We start from the raw sequence: 18,662 nt of genomic DNA, 5'->3' as shown, positions 1-18,662 counted from the left end.
CTTTATGAATTTGCTTCATCTGGTCAATATGCTTTTTTGTGTCAGGCTTCCTACATTTAGCCTGTTTTTAAGGTCCATCCAAGTTGCAGCCTGTATCAGAACTTCGTTCCTTTTTCTAACCATAGTATCCCGTTATGTTGACATCATCACATTTTTCCCATTCACTACTTGATGGGCAATTCTCCTTGTAGCTGTAATCGATAATGTTGCTTTGAACATTCATGTCCAGATTTTTCTGTGGACATATGTTTTTAATTTTCTTGGTTGTATGTCTTTGGAGAATACCTGCTTTTGAACTCTTTTCTGTTTGCACCTTTGTGTTGGCTTTTCCTGGAATTTTGCTTTCCCCATTTGCAGTCTCATGCTTAGTGAAAGTAGAAAGCCATTCAGGGGAATAGAAACTAATATAAGTAGATCCAAGATTTCCTTTAAAGAAGTTCCAAAGATACCATGGCTAAGCACTGTAGAAATGTTGATTAAGAACCAGAGTGAATCAAAAAAGTTTATTTATTAGAATTAAGTATTAGAATCTTTACATGATGGTTATTAAGTATTAGAATCTTTATATGCTAGTTCATAGAGGGAGAATATGAAACCTGTAATAAAAATTGTAGTACATTGTCCAGGAGAGAAAAATTATTCCTAATATGTATGGAAGGGAATAGAAACAAATGGGTTTGAATATGATCTCTGTCCTTTAACATTTAAAAATATTCTTTTATTGATTTTTGGAGGTTCCATCATTTTTTACTACTACTTTACTATGTTGGATTGATCTGGTCAGTATCTGATTTATCAAGCTTATTTAGAAGTGGACAAAACTAATTAAAATTATTTTACTATCATTGTTGAAATTATGGCTTATTTTAGAAGTCAGACACTAATTAGATCTATAAGTCGTCATCCATTTACATAGGTATATTTTTTACACCATTTTAAACTGATTCTTTTTTTAATACACATATACTCGATATGGGCCTAAAATATATGTACACATAAGCTAATAGAGAGGCCTAAAAATGGATAAAAGTTACATAAAATTAGAGCCGCTTAGATTGACATTTGAATTCTATACTTCCTCTGTATAGGACTTCTGAATTCCTTGTCTGCCTTATTGTAGAATCTTCTGCTGTTAAGCTAATATTGACTCCTTGTTGTTTGTATGATACACAGCTACCTTTTTATTCCTTTGAAGCAGATGGCCTTGTGTTTCAGGTTTCAGCACATTTATTTTAATGATTACAAGTTCATTTTAATGATCACAAAAATAGTGTGAGCTTATGTCAGTATCTGTAAGGGATGACTGTTGTGATTTGTAGCCTATCTATTAAACTGAAATATTAATATTCTTCTGTTGTTTCATTAGAACCCCTCAGTGGAATGAATTGCAGCCACCATTTAATGCAAACCACCCTCTGCTCCTCGCTGCAGATGCAGTACAGTATTATCAGTTCCTGCTTGCTGGCCGTAAGTAGTTCTGATTGTTTTTTTCCTCCCTTCCATATGATCTTTTCAGGTTTCATCTTAAAATGCTTACTTTTAAAGCAGCTATTCGTATTACTAACTGGTCCATATGCCCTAGGCCCTAAAATGAGGTGATAGGATATTTAATAGGATGTAAACCATGAACCAGAGCATACTTTAAGTATGTTTCTGGCTGCTTTTATTCTCTGCCCATGAAATACTCCCCTGCAATGATTACAGGTAAGTTGATGGCAGTATCTAGTGGGCTGTTCCCCAATATTAAAACAGAATATTAGAATACTAAGGTATGATGAAGAGTTTCATAAAAACTTGAATATGTTTCTAACAGGAGAAAAAAGGTAAACATTTTTTCACTGTGAAAAAGGTGTCAGGAGGTTTCCCTTTTATATAGTTTTACTCGGAATAATGAAGTAATTATTTTCACTCCATTGATTTCTAAATAGCCTTTTTAACCTGCAAGTCATGAAAAGACAATATTTGTCAACCAGTTTGTGTTCATGGAATTAAAAATTCCTTACAATTATAATTTAATTTTGCATAATGGACTGAATCCTAATGTAACTTGATGGCTCTGAGTACTGCATGTTTTTAAGAAACTTCCTAAAAATCAACACTGACATGTTTTTGTTGTATTCAGATTATTATCTTCCTTGGTGTAGTATAAAGCAAGAGTTAAAATAGTTCTAGAATTATTTTACTTCCCCTATATATATATATTAGAAAGAGAAAAATTTTGTAGACATTGCTGTAAATTATGAAACTCCGTGAATATAGTATGTAGTTGGCTCTGTTGCCTGGTTGCATGGTTGAGTTCATTCTTCTTCTAGCACATATTTATTTAGTACCTAGTATGTATCAGACACTTTTGATTTAAAGATGAGTCACATAATGCTCTGTCCTCAATGAATTTGTTGTTGAGTTCTAGAGATAGACACTTAGTAAATAATTACAATAAAACAGGATAGGTTTAGCAGTGGAAGAGTTTGTATTCAGCCATGGCAGCAGTGACATAAATTGCCAGTAGTATCACAGAGGATAATATAAAAGTGGTTTTCAGATTGGTTCAAAAAACAGAGTATATAGAAGTTGTTTCCAGGTTTTTAAAGCTTATATTTAACTCTCTAATGAATTAGGGGAAAAAATGACTAGTCTATGCTGTGAAAGAAAAATCACAGACACATTTCCATTACCTCTAAAAGGGGCCAGAAATAACTAATTGTTGAATTAGTCGTAGTTGGTATTTTCAGAATTAATATTGGCTCTTGTTTTGTTATTTTGATACTTATTAGGTAGGACTCTTTAATAGACAAAACAGTAAGCAGCAAAAATTATTTAACAAAAAGATCTGGGCAAAAAAATTTGCAATTGTCTCAGTTTTTATGTTCTCATCAGTAGGCTGATGGAAGTCACTTGATTTCAGTTGTCTTCAGTACCTTTGTCCGGTTCTTAGAACAACAAAAATTCCCACGTCTGTAGTTTAGGACCCATCACTGTAGGCAGTAGCAAGTCTTCTAATGTTTTCCAGTACAGGACTTAGATAATCAGAACTGCATTTTAGAAAGATCACACCAGCCACTGTGTTGCAGTGAAAGAGTCCAGAGACGGGAGTGGAGGCATAGGATCCTGTAGCAAGTTGAGGGCTTTAAGTAATTCTCTTACAGAATTAATTACAGAGAAGTTACAGAGAATTCAAGTATCATTGATGATTTTGTAGTTTCTACCTATATTTATAACAAAGTTTTACAGTCTTATAATGCACCTCATTTTAGATCTTTTGAAATCTTGATGTCCTAGTAATGGCATATAGATAAAAAGGCCTGGGTTCCAGTTCAAAATCACCTCTCAGTAAGTGGATAAATGTAAAATACCAATGATAATATTTGCTTTTTTTAGAAAACTTTTATTTAATAAATTTAAATTTCAAAAGTACAACTTTTGGATTATAGCAGTTTTTACCCCATAACCACCCTCCTACCTGCAAACCATCCCATCTTCTACTCCCTATCCCATCCCATTCTTCATTAAGATTCATTTTTAATTATCTTTATATACAGAAGATCAACATAGTATGTACTAAGTAAAGATTTCAACAGTTTGCACCCCACAGACACACAAAGTATAAAGTACTGTTTGAAGACTATTTTTACCATTAATTCTCATAGTACAATATGTTAAGTATAGAGATCCTACATGGGGAGTAAGTGCACAGTGACTCCTGTTGTTGATTTAGCAATTGACATTCTTATTTACGGCATCAGTAATCACTGAGGCTCTTGTCATGAGCTGCCAAGACTGTGGAAGCCTCTTGAGTTCGCCAACTCTGATCTTATTTAGACAAGGCCATAATCAAAGTGGAAGTTCTCCCTTCAAAGAAAGGTACCTCCTTGTTTGATGGCCTGTTCTTTCTACTAGGCTCTCTCACTCACAGAGATCGCTCATTTAGGTCATTTTTTTGCCATAGTGTCTTGGCTTTCCATGCCTGTGAAACTCTCATGGGCTTTTTAGCCAGATCTGAATGCCTTAAAGGCTGATTCTGAGGCTAGAGTGCTGTTTAGGGCAGTTACTATTCTACAAGTCTGCTGGGTATCCTGCTTTCCATGTTGGGTCATTCTCTCCTTTTTAATTCTATCAATTATTATTAGCAGACACTGGTATTATTTATTTTTTAAAGATTATTTATTTATTTATTTGACAGGTAAAGTTACAGACAGTGAGAGAGAGAGACAGAGAGAAAGGTCTTCTATCCAATGGTTCACCTCCCAAATGGCCTCAACAGCCGGAGCTACAACAATCTGAAGCCAGGAGCCAGGTGCCCCCTCCTGGTCTCCCATCCGGGTGCAGGGACACTTGGGCCATCCTCCACTGCTTTCCCAGGCCACAGCAGAGAGCTAGACTGGAAGAGGAGCAACCGGGACTAGAACCCGGCGCCCATATGGGATACCAGTGCCGCAGGCGGAGGATTAACCTAGAGTGCCACAGCACTGGCCCCAACACTGTTCTTATTTATGTGATCCCCTTGACACTTAATACTATCTTTGGCCGGCGCCGCGGCTCACTAGGCTAATCCTCCGCCTAGCGGCGCCGGCACACCGGGTTCTAGTCCCGGTCGGGGCGCCGGATTCTGTCCCGGTTGCCCCTCTTCCAGGCCAGCCCTCTGCTGTGGCCCAGGAGTGCAGTGGAGGATGGCCCAGGTGCTTGGGCCCTGCACCCCATGGGAGACCAGGAAAAGCACCTGGCTCCTGGCTCCTGCCATCGGATCGGTGCGGTGCGCCGGCCGCAGCGCGCCGGCCGCGGCGGCCATTGGAGGGTGAACCAACGGCAAAGGAAGACCTTTCTCTCTGTCTCTCTCTCTCACTGTCCACTCTGCCTGTCAAAAAAAAACAAAAAAAAAACAAAAACAAAAACAACAACAACAACAAAAATACTATCTTTATGATCAATTTTGAACTTAAACTGATCACTTTAACTAGTAAGATGGCATTGGTACATGCCAATGTAATGGGATTTGGAGTCCCATGGCACGTTTGTAGCTCTACCATTGGGGGTAAGTCCGAGTGAGTATGTGCCAAACTATGGATCTCCTCCCTCTCTTATTCCCACCCTTATTTTTAACAGGGATCAATTTTCAGTTAAATTTAAACACCTAAGGATAATTGTGTTAATTAAAGAGTTCAACCAATGGTATTAAGTAGAAAAAGAAAATACTAAAAAGAATAAAATAGTAAGCTGTTCCTCAACTATCGGGACAAGGGCTGATCAAGTCATTGTTTCTCATAATGTCAGTTTTACTTCTACAGGTTTCCTTTTAGGTGCTCAGTTAGTTGTTGCATATCAGGAAGAACATATGATATTTGTCCCTTTGGGACTGGCTTATTTCACTCAGCATGATGTTTTCCAGATTCCTCCATTTTGTTGCAAATGACTAGATTTCATTTTTTTTTTACCACTATGTAGGATAATGCTTGCTTTTATGATGATCATGAAAACATGCTGCAGTCCTTTGGAAAATTGTAAAACAGTAAATGTATGTAAAATTATAAAACAATACATTTCTTTGTTGGTTATCACAAAAGTGTATAATGCCTTTGTTGGTTATCACAAAAGTTAATAATGCCTTTATTGGTTATCACAGAAGTACATATTTTCAAATAGCAGACTTCTGGGACTTTTCAGTATTAAACTTTTTTAATATTTAAAAATATATCAAATGTTCAGCAAATGTATGATACAATTACCACAACAGAATTCTCATATTAATGTTATGTTAATTCAAAGACTAGATTCATCGGTGAATAGATAAATTCTGTGAATATAATGATACTTGCCATTCTCCCCTTCCTCCTTCTTTCTTTCCTTTTGTACTTTTTGTGATAACATGTATTTAATTTACATTCTAGTCAAAGGCTTAATACTCCATTAAATAAAGAGTTGAACAAGTAAACAGCAGAAAGCCCAGCAGGAATATAGGCAAAGGCTATAAACAGTAATCAAGTGGAAATATGCCCATTTCACTCATGTGCAGTAGATTTTAAGATAATCACAGATCCTAAGAACTATAATAGCATCTTTCTTCTAACCACTGGTTTGACAAATATATAAAACAAAGTTTGTATACAGCATTAATCATGAGATACCTGTTTAGAGTATGTGATTCTAATTATGTTGTTATACCAATTATTAAATGATAGACATAGTTAATATATTTTATCTTGTGAGGTGTTACTATAGACATAATTTAATATATTACAAATCTGAGAGATAATTCTGTAATAATTATTTTTCTATTTTATATTGATAATAGAGATATGGAGTTAGCCCATATTTAAAAATTAGTTTTCCTTATGTAAATATGAGCTATTTGAATGAGAGTCCTAAGCATGATAGTATGTTACATGGCTCAAACAATGAAATATGAAAAACATGGGTCTAAGGAGTAGAAGCCTGAAATATGACTGATAAAAGTGCCACTGGTACCACTTAAAAAGACTCCCTTTACCTGTCTATCTGTTCCCTGCTTTCTGCAGTGAAGAGCCTCTTTTTTTTTTTTTTTTTTTAAGATTTATTTTATTTGAAAGGCAGAGTTAGGCAGAGAAAGAGAGAGAGAGAGAGAAATAGAGGTCTTCCATCCACAGGTTCACTTCCCAAATGGCCACAATGGCTGAACCAATCTGCACCAATCCGGAGCCAGGAGCCAGGAGGTTCTTCCTGGACTCCCCATGGGTGCAGGAGACAGTAAGGCTTTATTATCCACTCAGTTTCTCTGCAATTCCCTTTACTTAAGCCACTTGAACGATATTGTACCCCTTAAAGCACAAGTATACCATATTGTTGCTGGAAAGTTTTTTTATTTTGTTTTACTTAATCATATTCAAAGTCACCTTATTTTCCACCTTGAAGAACCTTATAAATATCTTCCTAAAATTATTTTCAATTGAAACTTTTTAAAGAATGCTAATACAGATATCACAAATGTTACAAGCATTTCCTTTATTGAATTTAAATGTGTGGATCAAATGAAGCAGTCGTGCAAGCCACATAAGTTGTAATAATAGTGCACAAAGAATAATGGAAATGGGAGACTTTATCTCAGGGGGAAGAGAGGAAGGGAGCAGGTTGTTTACTAGGGAAACCCAACTCCCTTTCCATTGCCTTGATCATAATACATACACTGTGGTTGATAAACAGAGTTATGCATATGTGACAGAAAGGTGGTCACTGGGAGAAGGACGGGAAACCTACCCAAAACAATAAAAAGACTTGATAACTAACAAAATGGTGTAAGTGAAAACGCATGTTCTCTATTGATAACTACAATTACACATTTCCTATCTATATTAGTTGAATAGGAACAACCAAAATTGAGGAATTTTAATTTTTATTGAGGAAGAATAGTGATTTGTAATTTGAGTATGTCATAAATTAGATCATTCAAGAATATTCCATGTCGAGATCATGTTGTGGTGGCAATGACTTCTTTGTCTTAGCTTAATCCTATGAAATTGTTAGTTTTACTAAGAAAAAAAGTCTAACAATAGCAATTTCATATAGTTTGTCCTAGTAGAGTGGACAGTTTATACATACAAACTACTTGTACAGATGGAAATATAGTTTTATTGTATAGTTCACAGAAGGTAAAAATCATGAATCTGGCATCCAAAGGATGTTTTTCCTGGGTGACAAACATTTTGAAAACAATCTATAAAAAGCTTGCAGCAGAGATCAGTGATTCTTATATTAACATTATATTTTCTCCCTGCAAAATGAAAATCACATACCATAATGACCTTTTCTGACATAGGCATTTTATTTCAGTGTTTTCTTTGCCAGCAATAATAAACCATAGAACAGACCAGTCAGTATCATCCAGCTTTGGAAATGCTCCTAAAGTTGTCAGCTTTTTCTTTGGTATGCTTTAGAGCTTCCAAATTGTAAATTAAAAGCAAAACTTATTAATTTGATTTAGAAAAACTTTATTTAGAGGAAAAGTAATATTTCCACCTTTTCTTTCAGATAATTTTATGAGAGTAGTATTCTTTTTCTTTAAAATTTATTTGAAAGGCAGAGTTAGAGAACCATCTACTGGTTTACTCCCCAAATGGCTACAGCCGAAGCCGGGAGCCTGGAACTCTGTCCGATTCTCCCGTGGGTGCAGGGGCCCAAGTGTTTGGTTCATCTCTGTTTTCTCAGGCACATTAGCAGGGAGCTGGATCAGAAGTGAAGCAAATAGGTCTTGAACTTGTAGTCTTATGGGATACTGTCATCACTCGGACAGCAGCTTAACCTGCTGTACCACGTTGCCAACTCCAGCAGTATTCTTAAGTGGTGACATTAGTTAGCTTTGAGTGTGTGCAGTTTTCAGACATTAAATTTCTTTGTGAAGTAGATTTCTTCATATAAGAAATTCCTCCCTCAATATACTGAATTTTATTTGAAACAGAAATAGAAATATCCATCCATTCATCAACAATGTTCCCTTGATATATGATAGAAGAGTAACTGGGATCCCTTGAACTTCCCTGTGTTTTATTGGTGATGTACAGTCAGCCCCTTGTATCCTTGTATCCTACATCCATGGATTCAACTGATCACAGATAGAAAATGTTGGATGAAAAATTTATTTGTAGTGAAGAAGAATTTTTCCCTGTCACCATTTCCAAAATAATACAACAATTATTTACATAGCCTTTGTATCCTATTAGGAATAATAGGTAATCTCAAGATGACTTCATGTATACGAGAGGACATGGGTTGTATGCAAATATTACATCATTTTCTATAAGGACTTGAGCATGGCAGGGTTTTATGTCTTCAGGTGTCCTGAAGCCAGTTCTTCATGGATGCTTGGGGTGACTGTAGAGGCAACGTAGGAATGCTGAGGAGAACCTTTATATACTTCAATTTCATCTCTAATTGTGGAAAAATAGGGTCTTTGTTTTCATTGATTCTTAAGATTCCAGTTCAGGGGATGAACCCCACAAGGATAGGATAACAGAGATCAGATTTACCTTCCTGCCTGAAGGAACAACAGCAAACAGAACAAGAAATGACTGACGTAAAAAGTTTTCTTATCTAACTTGACAGTAGGACACAAATGAAGGACAGTGGTGATGGGAAACATATAAGGCAAGCCCTACAGTTGCCTCAGTTTACCTCCTTGACAGAGTGTCTAGGCTGCGTCAGGGTACAGGGGAGAGCGTGGGCAGCCAAGTGCAACCCAGAGGGCTCCCTGAGTTGAAGGGACGTTACGGAGGGTCTAAACCAAAGAAGACCAGGTGTCAGCAAACTACCATGAGCTCTTCCTGTAAATAAAGCTTTCTTGGAACACAGCCACACCATTTCATTTCTGTACTGTATGAGCATTTTAGTTGAGCGATAGCTATAGAGACCACATGACCTGCAGAGCCCAAGATCATTTACAGTCCTGAGACCTGAACCTAGAATTTGTTGAACAAGTGATCAGACAGGAGATCTGTATAAATAGAAATCTCTGAGGATGTGCCACAAGTCTTCCTCTCGAATTCAAGAGAGTGTAGAATGGTGTGAGGAAGCAGAGGAAACAACCTTCTGAGAGTCTAGAGTACACAGGTGCTCACATAGGGTCAGGCCCAGTGGCAGTAAAGGACATATTATTACTATATTCCTTGTGGTAGAAAAGTAAGGATGTAGAACGTAGAAAAATGACTGAAATTAGTTACATGGATATAAGAACCATACTAAATATACAGCTACAGTGGATTAGATTGAGAATACATTATAAATTGCAGAGGAAAATGGTAGTCAACTTGAAGACAGAGTAAGAGAAATTATCAAATGAAACACAGAAAGAAATGGATTTTAAAAGAGTATTGCTGTGCCAGTGCTGCGGCTCATTAGGCTAATCCTCCGCCTGCGGCGCCAGCACCCCAGGTTCTAGTCCTGGTCGGGGCGCCAGATTCTGTCCCGGTTGCCCCTCTTCCAGGCCAGCTCTCTGCTGTGGCCTAGGAGTGCAGTGGAGGATGGCCCAAGTGCTTGGGCCCTGCACCCGCATGGGAGACCAGGAGGAAGCACCTGGCTCCTGGTTTTGGATCAGTGCGGTGTGCCAGCTGTAGCGCGCCGGCCGTAGTGGCCATTTGGGGGTGAACCAACGGAAGGAAGACCTTTCTCTCTCTCTCTCTCTCTCTCTCTCACTGTCTTAATTCTGCCTGTCCAAAAAAAAAAAAAAAAAAAAAAAAGTATTGCTATACTGTCAAACAATATAGTCATGTGTGGTTTACCAGTGGGATCCATTCTGAGAAACGTGGCATTAGGTGTTTTAATTCTTTTGCAAACATCATAGTATGTGCTTTCACAAATTCAGATGGCTGGGGCTTCACTAGGCCAGAGAATGTATGGGACCACCATGGTATATCATTGACCAGAAACTCATTTAGCTGGAGGATTGGGACAGAAGAGATAATACCCAGTAAGATTCCAGACTTAGTGTTGTCAAACTATCAGTTGAACAAAATCAATAAACGAAAACCATACAAGAGTGCACCAAAATCAAATTACTCAAAATGATTATTAACAAGCAAAATCTTAAAAGCAGCCAGAGGAAAAGGTGTATTCCATACCACAGAAGAAAGAAGCAGATTTGTTTGCCTAATGAAACAACTGTCAACCTATGATTCTATTTTCCAAAATATATTTAAAAATGAGGATAAAATAAAATAATTCAGACATATAAAAGCCAAAAGAATCTACCTGCTGTGGATATACCCTACAGAGAATCTGTTCAAGTAGAAAAATAATTACAACAGGTGGAAAAGAATGAAGAGCATTGGTGATGCTGCAAGCATGGGTAAATACATATGATCTTCTTCTAATTATTAAAAAATTTAACATATGGGGAGGCCAGCACTGTGGTGTAGCAGGTAAAGCCTCCACCTGCAATGCTGGTATCCCATGTGAGTGCTACTCCACTTCTTTTTTTTTTTTTTTTTTTTTTTTTTTTTTTTTTTTGACAGGCAGAGTGGACAGTGAGAGAGAGAGACAGAGAGAAAGGTCTTCCTTTGCCGTTGGTTCACCCTCCAATGGCCGCCGCTGCAGCCGGCGCACCGTGCTGATCCGATGGCAGGAGCCAGGAGCCAGGTGCTTTTCCTGGTCTCCCATGGGGTGCAGGGCCCAAGCACCTGGGCCATCCTCCACTGCACTCCCTGGCCATAGCAGAGAGCTGGCCTGGAAGAGGGGCAACCGGGACAGAATCCGGCGCCCCAACCGGGACTAGAACCCGGTGTGCCGGCGCCGCTAGGCGGAGGATTAGCCTATTGAGCTACGGCGCCGGCCTGCTACTCCACTTCTGATCCAGCTCCCTGCTAACGGCCTGAGAAAAGCAGCGTCAGATGACCCAAGTGCTTGGGCCCCTGCCACCCATATGGGAAATCTGGATGAACCTCTTGGTTTGGCCTGGCACGGCACTGAATGTGCAGATAGATGGTTTGAACAACATAGTTGCTTGTTGTGATGGAACCGTTTTGTATCTTTGTTGTAGTGGAGGCCACCTAAACTTAGACATGTAAAAAAACTGAATCTATACCTACATCAAATTAGTATGTATAAAACTGTATTTGTAAAACTGTATTATGTGGCCAGTGCCGCAGCTCAATAGGCTAATCCTCCGCCTGCGGCGCCGGCACACCGGGTTCTAGTCCCGGTTGCCCCTCTTCCAGGCCAGCTCTCTGCTATGGCCCAAGTGCTTGGGCCCTGCACCCGCATGGGAGACCAGGAGAAGCACCTGGCTCCTGGCTTCGGATCAGCGCAGTGTGCTGGCTGCAGTGTGGCGGCCATTGGAGGGTGAACCAATGGCAAAGGAAGACCTTTCTCTCTGTCTCTCTCTCTCTCACTGTCCACTCTGCCTGTCAAAAAAACAAAACAAAACAAAACTGTATTATGTAAAGAAATATGACACCTAAATTGAAATTCCTGGTTTTGCACCCCAGAGAGAAGGGTGAACATAAAATAGCTGTTCTATTTCACAACTCTTATAAATTTGTTATCATTTGAAAAACAACAATGTATGTGGGATTGATCCCAATGAGTTGTTAAGGGAAAGTTTATATGGCTAAGTGCCCATAGTATAAAAAGTAAACACTTGATGTCTGAAGCTCCACGTTGAGCAACTTGATGACATTAATGAAGCACAAAAAACAGGGGAAAAGGAAATACTAACAGTAATAATGCAAATCATTGAAATAGAAAAACAGAAAAATTCATGAAATTTTATAATTTCTGGAGTTTGTGGAATTCTTTGATCTGTGGGTTTATTGTTTTCTTCAAATTTGACAATTTTTATCTGATCTGTCTTCAGATGTTTTTTTTTGTTGTTCTTCTTTCCTGTTAATCCAGCTACATTTAATGGTAACCACTTCATACTTTCCCTGCTTACTGAATGTTTGCTCAGTTATTTCCAGGACTTTACATATATTAATTCTTCTGTTCTTTATTTTTTACTTCATTGAACATGTTTTTCTTCCCAGATACCATATTTATCATGTCCAGAAGTCCATTTTGGTCATTTCTTATTATGTACATGTGTTATAGAACTCTAGACAAGAAGATATGTTAGATGCAGCAGATGAGAAGTGAAAGCTAGTGACTTTGGAACAGTACCTTAAGAGAATGATGTAAAGGAAGTTATGGGCCCATGCTTCGGGAATTAGCAAAGAGCATAGTGAATTGAATTAATCATATTAAAAATCTAATTGAAACCTGACTTTGAAGTAGTAGTGTTACTTTTGAAAAACTAATCAGTTTTATTATTCTAAAGAATAGTAAATCCATTTATTGTCAGTCACTGTTGGATACTGCTTTATTAATGTATTGTGTTTAACCAGAATTTTAATTTTGTCTTTATGAGAATGAAGTAGATAGTACTTAAAACTAGGGATAGTTTTGTTTTACATGTAGAAGTACTAGCATCAGAAGTCAGTAATGAATAATGTTAGATTATAGGGAGTTTAATTCCTAAGTTTTGTTCTGCTGGCTTGTTAGCCACAATTGTGAGACTACATTTTTCTTTCTGATATGAAGTCATATGTTTGAGTGTAGAATTTAATTTCCTTTAGAACATTTTAGTATCTCCTTGGCTTTGCAATTCAATACTGAAACAATTTATGCATGTTGCTAGTACCAACCTACAGAAAGAACAATGACACAAAAAGTTAAAAAAATAAAATATTGGTCTTCTCCGTCGTGGGCGTTGTCAATAGTCTGTAAGAACGGTTACATAGGCATCATTTTTCTTCTGAACTGTTCTCTGTTAGATGTCACATTAGATTCAGCCTAACATCCTGGATTGCATTGCTGTTGTGGTATGTACCAAATTGGAGGTACTCAACAATATTTCCTTGCATTGTCCATGATAAATATTTGCCCAAGAGTGAGTAAGGGTGGAAGGGAAAGAAAGAAATGTTTTGCTTTTATAGAGGAAACTTGTAATGTAAGACTTATTTAAAGAGTGTTTATAGTCCATTGTTGGCAGTAGGGTGTGTCATGCTGCTCTGTTCATTTTCAAATCTTAGTTGGTTAAGAAATTGCCTATGACTGAATTACATTTGATGATTTCATATGTGGAACTTCCAAAATGTTGCTGGAAAAACAGAATTAAAGATGGTATGTATTTTCTTATGAACTTTCTAGTGTCCCCTCATAACAGTTGATACATGTCATTCCACAGAGAGATGATTTTGGTGAAGTGAAAGGTGTTTATCATAAGAAACTAAGAGTTGGGGCCAGCACTGTGGCATTAGTAGGCTAAGCCTCCGCTTGTGGTGCCTGCATCTCATGAGAGTGCAGGTTCGTGTGTCCCAGCTACTCCTCTTCTGAGCCAGCTCTCTGCTTGTGGCCTGGGAAAGCCTTAGAGGGTTGCCCAAGTGCTTGGGCCTCTAGCCACGTGGGAGGCTCCTGGCTCCTGGCTTCAGATCTGCCAAACTCCGGCTGTTTGGGGAGTAAACCAGAGGATGGGAGATTTCTCTGTCTCTCCTTCTCCCTGTCTGTAACTCTGCATCTCAAATAAATAAAATCTTAAAAAAAAAAAAGAAAAAGAAAAGAAGAGTTAAAGACATGGATACGACGTAAACTTGGTGGGCACATTGTAAAACTGAAGCTTCTTGTTCAGTGAAAAGATAGGAAGTAGTTAAGTGACAGTGCCATCAGCAGTCTGCATGTTCTCTAAGCAGTGGATTGAGAAACTGCAATGGTATATAATAAGATTTTTTGAAAAAAATTTATTTATTTCATTGAAAGTGAGAGTTACAGAGAGGAAGGAAGAGGTAGAGAGAAAGGGAGATTTTCCATCCACTGGTTCACTCCCCATATGGTTGCAACCACTGGAGGTTGGGCCAGGCTGAAGGCAGAAATTAGGAGCTTCTTCATGGTCTCCCAGTTGGGTAGCAGGGGCCCGTCCACCCACCCAGCCCATCTGCTGCTCTTCCCAGGCCGTTAGCAGGGAAGAGACCAGAAGTGGAGAACTGGGACACACACCGAAGCCCATATGGGATGCTGGCATCTCAGGCGGTGGCTTTACCCTGTACACAATGCCAGCCCCCTATAATCAGTTTTTAAAAATTTCTAAATGCCGGCCGGCGCCGCGGCTCACTAGGCTAATCCTCCGCCTAGCGGCGCCGGCACACCGGGTTCTAGTCCTGGTTGGGGCACCGGATTCTGTCCCGGTTGCCCCTCTTCCAGGCCAGCTCTCTGCTGTGGCCTGGGAGTGCAGTGGAGGCTGGCCCAGGTGCTTGGGCCCTGCACCCCATGGGAGACCAGGAAAAGCACCTAGCTCCTGGCTCCTGCCATCGGATCAGCGCGGTGCGCCGGCCGCAGCGTGCCGGCCGCGGCGGCCATTGGAGAGTGAACCAACGGCAAAGGAAGACCTTTCTCTCTGTCTCTCTCTCTCACTGTCCACTCTGCCTGTCAAAAAATAAAAAAAAAAATTTCTAAATGCCTTTCATACTTTAATTTACAGAGTTCTGCATGAGATTGTTAACACCATATTCTTTCAGTTTGTTTAATGACTACTATTTTTCAGATACAATTAAGAGTGAACATTCTTCTTCTATTGATACTAGTAATATTTATTATTTTGTGTTGGCATATTTCACTGAAATCAGTCATTGGTTCTGAGAGATTAAGGAAAAATGGTCTGTTGCTAATAATGCCATTAATTCATCAATTTGTCTGCTTCTGATGTCATTGTCTTAATCCCATCTACCATGTGGATACTGATATCCCTGAGTGTGCATTTTGACAAACAGGTAGTGGAGATAGGGGATGGAGGATACAGGTGTATCTATTTGCCTTTTTCTCCAAAAATAAGAAGCTAAAATAGAATGACCTGTCTCTGCTTACCTGTAGGAATATAATGGCTTGATTCTGGCAGCAGTTCGTGGCTTGATATGCTATCACTTTCATCAGTTAAGTTAATTGCTAATATATGACTAAATGGGAATTCAGGGAGAATGCTATAGCTGTCTGCTATGTTAGTGGTAACAGAAGTTCTGGCGCCATTTCATGGTCACTATTTGTGTCTGTCTATCAGAGTTAGAATACAGTTGTTTCTCTCAGTTTCAGCCTTCTCTATAGAATTTCTGTCAATTGTTGGACTCCATTAAGTGTGCGGAGGAAATAAAAGCCTGAATGACCAATCCACCAGGGGCTATGGATAGACCCTTTCTTTGTCCATATTCAGAGCACTGCATTAGGTCTCATTATCCATTTATAATAAGTGACCTCTGCCCCTTGGGTCGTTGAGAAATATTCAGTGTGCTTTTCTGACACATAGGGTACCTTTCTCGGCAGGCATACGAAACAATGGGATGTCTGGCAGTCTGCAGGACCAGTGTACATTGCAGGTTTTTAAATAAATACACAGCCTTGTGCCAAATCACTCTGTCAACATTTTTTCCTTTGCCCTATAATGGTTCATAAATGGGCCAAGGGTAGCCTAAAGCCTATAAAATGAATGCAATAGTCCTTTCTCTTCTTTCTGCCTTATTCTTCTAACTCTAAAGGATTTTTTTTTTTTGGCCAGGTTTTTCACTTTCGTTTTCTAGAAATAGCTTGCCTTCATTTCTGATTTTGCATTTTCTGATAGAACACTATATAAAATCTTAGTTCTGTTGAGTGGAGAAAGCCCTCATTTCTGGGAATGTTTACCAGATGTACCCAGAGTAGCTCTGCAGGTTATCTGGACACGCTTAAAACTTGTTTTTTAGCCTCTGTTATGCCCCAAGTGCTTGTAATCAAGCCTCCCATGAAAGCTTGGAAAAGAATTCAGTCATCCATCCTTCCTTGGTCTAATTTACTTTCTGATGCAGATTTGGACCTTATTTTTAGTATCTGTGTTACATACCAATAGGAGTCAGTCGTGAATTTGAAGTATGTTGGGACAGGAAAGTTGTATGAAAAGCCTTTGAGAGTATAAGTTAAAATTTTTGCTTACCCTTTGAAGTCTTTAAAATACTTTGATGAAATACAAAATTTTTTATCATTTTTAAAGTTTAAAATGCATATTTTACATTAATAAACTGCTCATTTGAAAAAGCTTACTTATTTTGTATTTGTTGTCATGCAACTAATTATTTATTAAAAATATGTGACACATACAGGGATTTGAGCACCGTTTGTTTCCATGATTTAGACTCCCTGTGTCCAGTAGACCCAGTTGTCTTACTACAGCAGTGCGGTTTCCTGTTGAGTGATGTGCTACTGCTTGATCTCAGATTTTGGGGCCAGGGTGTCATCTCTGCACAAATCATCTTTGAGTCCACACACCGACTTTTCTCTCCAAAACAGTCACGGAAAACCCTATCGTTGTTAGGACTCTTTCTGTGACAAGAATTAATATATAAGGTGGATTATAGCACTGTTTGACAAATTGCTTACTAAATACATCAAAATTGATTGGGCATTCTGTATTTGAATTGACAAATGGTTGCATTAGGAGAAGGAGGGAAATCCATTAATTATAACTGCTCTCAACCATAGGAAATGTAATCATATAAATATGGATTTTGCTAAAGCGAAAGTATCTACTTTATGGTAGTGTTGCCTGTATGTGTATCTACACCTCTTTGTCATTAATACAAGCACTGCTCTTAGTGACTGTCCTTTAAATAATTAAAAAAAGAATTCTTCTGGGCTAAAAGATATGTTTGAAGCTCTTCTGAGTACATAGTGGTTTTAAAAATATTCCAGAAAATACCAGGGAAACCCTTAGCTCAGCCTTGAGCTCAATTTTCAGTCTCACCTCTGTTTGTCTTGTTTTTGCGTGTTCATGATTTCCCAGATACCCTTACAGATTTGTGACTGCTCCGGCATGTGTTTATACTCAGACATGGCAAGGCCTTAGACGTAGATGATTCTGACCTCCTTAATAGTGTTCTTAAGCCGGCGCCGTGGCTCAATAGGCTAATCCTCCACCTTGCGGCGCCGGCACACCGGGTTCTAGTCCCGGTTGGGGCGCCGGATTCTGTCCCGGTTGCCCCTCTTCCAGGCCAGCTCTCTGCTATGGCCAGGGAGTGCAGTGGAGGATGGCCCAGGTGCTTGGGCCCTGCACCCCATGGGAGACCAGGAAAAGCACCTGGCTCCTGGCTCCTGCCATCGGATCAGCGCGGTGCGCCGGCTGCAGCGGCGGCCATTGGAGGGTGAACCAACGGCAAAGGAAGACCTTTCTCTCTGTCTCTCTCTCACTGTCCACTCTGCCTGTCAAAAAAAAAAAAAAAAATAGTGTTCTTACCTTGAACGAGTCATTATTTTCTATACCCTAATTTCATCATGTTTGTAATTTTAAAAAGACTGAAGGTCCTTTCCAACATTCAGATTTTGGGGATCTTTGCTCTCTAATCTTGTAACTTGCTCTGAAACTTATGAAAATTCAGAACCAAGACATGTTAAAAGAGCGGGATAACTGCTTCAACATCAAAAGTCAAGGTCTTTGTCAAGATCTTTGTCTCACTTTTATATTTTAATGTAGTGACAGGATCAGTAATAATTCCTGAATGTGAAATAATAGAAACAAAGGTACTTAGGCAATTGTTTCTAGAAAATGTATGTCCTTTAAACATTTTAAAAAAGAGGTATTGGGACTAGTGCTGTGGCTTAGTAGGCTAAGCCTCCACCTGCAGTACTGGCATCCTATAAGGATACTGGTTCATATCCCGGCTGATTCTCTTCTGATCCAGCTCTCTTCTATGGCCTGAGAAAGCAGTAGAAGATGGCCCAAGTGCTTGGGCTCCAGTATCTGCATGGGAGACCCAGAAGCAGCCCCTGGCTCCTGGCTTCATATCGGCCCAGCTCTGGCCATTTGGGGAGTAACCAGCAGATGGAAGACCTCTCTCAGTTATTCTACCTCTCGAATAAATAAATAAAATACTTTTTAAAAATAAGAGGTATTTATTTGAAAGGCGAAGTGACAGAGAAAGAGAGAGACAAACCCTGCATCTTTTTGTTCACTCTCCAAATGCTGCAACAGCCAGATCTGGGCCAGGCTGGAGCCAGGAGCCTAGAACTCCATCCAGGTCTTCCAAATGGGTGGTAGAGTTTTAAGAATTTGGGCCATCTTTCTCTGCCTTCCCGAGTACATTAAAAGGAAGCTGAATTTTTGTACTATTCTTTATTTCTAGGAATACATTCAAATTAATATGTGTATGTCTTTTTTTCTA

The 18,662-nt window shown here is 39.0% G+C and overlaps 1 protein-coding gene across 15 annotated transcripts in view; it reads left to right on the top strand.

Annotated features, from left to right (window-relative positions):
- The window catches only part of BCAS3 (BCAS3 microtubule associated cell migration factor), a 607,306-nt gene that overhangs the window by 281,881 nt on the left and 306,763 nt on the right, over positions 1 to 18,662 (top strand). For all 15 annotated transcript variants that reach the window (XM_070061000.1, XM_070061002.1, XM_051824721.2 and 12 more), the window contains one exon: positions 1,367 to 1,467. In XM_070061000.1, the coding sequence (XP_069917101.1) occupies positions 1,367 to 1,467 (101 nt within the window). The remainder of the gene's footprint in view (positions 1 to 1,366; positions 1,468 to 18,662) is intronic.

This window comes from Oryctolagus cuniculus, chromosome 17 (genome assembly GCF_964237555.1).
Source record: "Oryctolagus cuniculus chromosome 17, mOryCun1.1, whole genome shotgun sequence".
NCBI lineage: Eukaryota > Metazoa > Chordata > Mammalia > Lagomorpha > Leporidae > Oryctolagus > Oryctolagus cuniculus.
The sequence above is the reverse complement of the archived record's forward strand: the minus strand, read 5'-3'. Positions and strand labels throughout refer to the sequence as shown.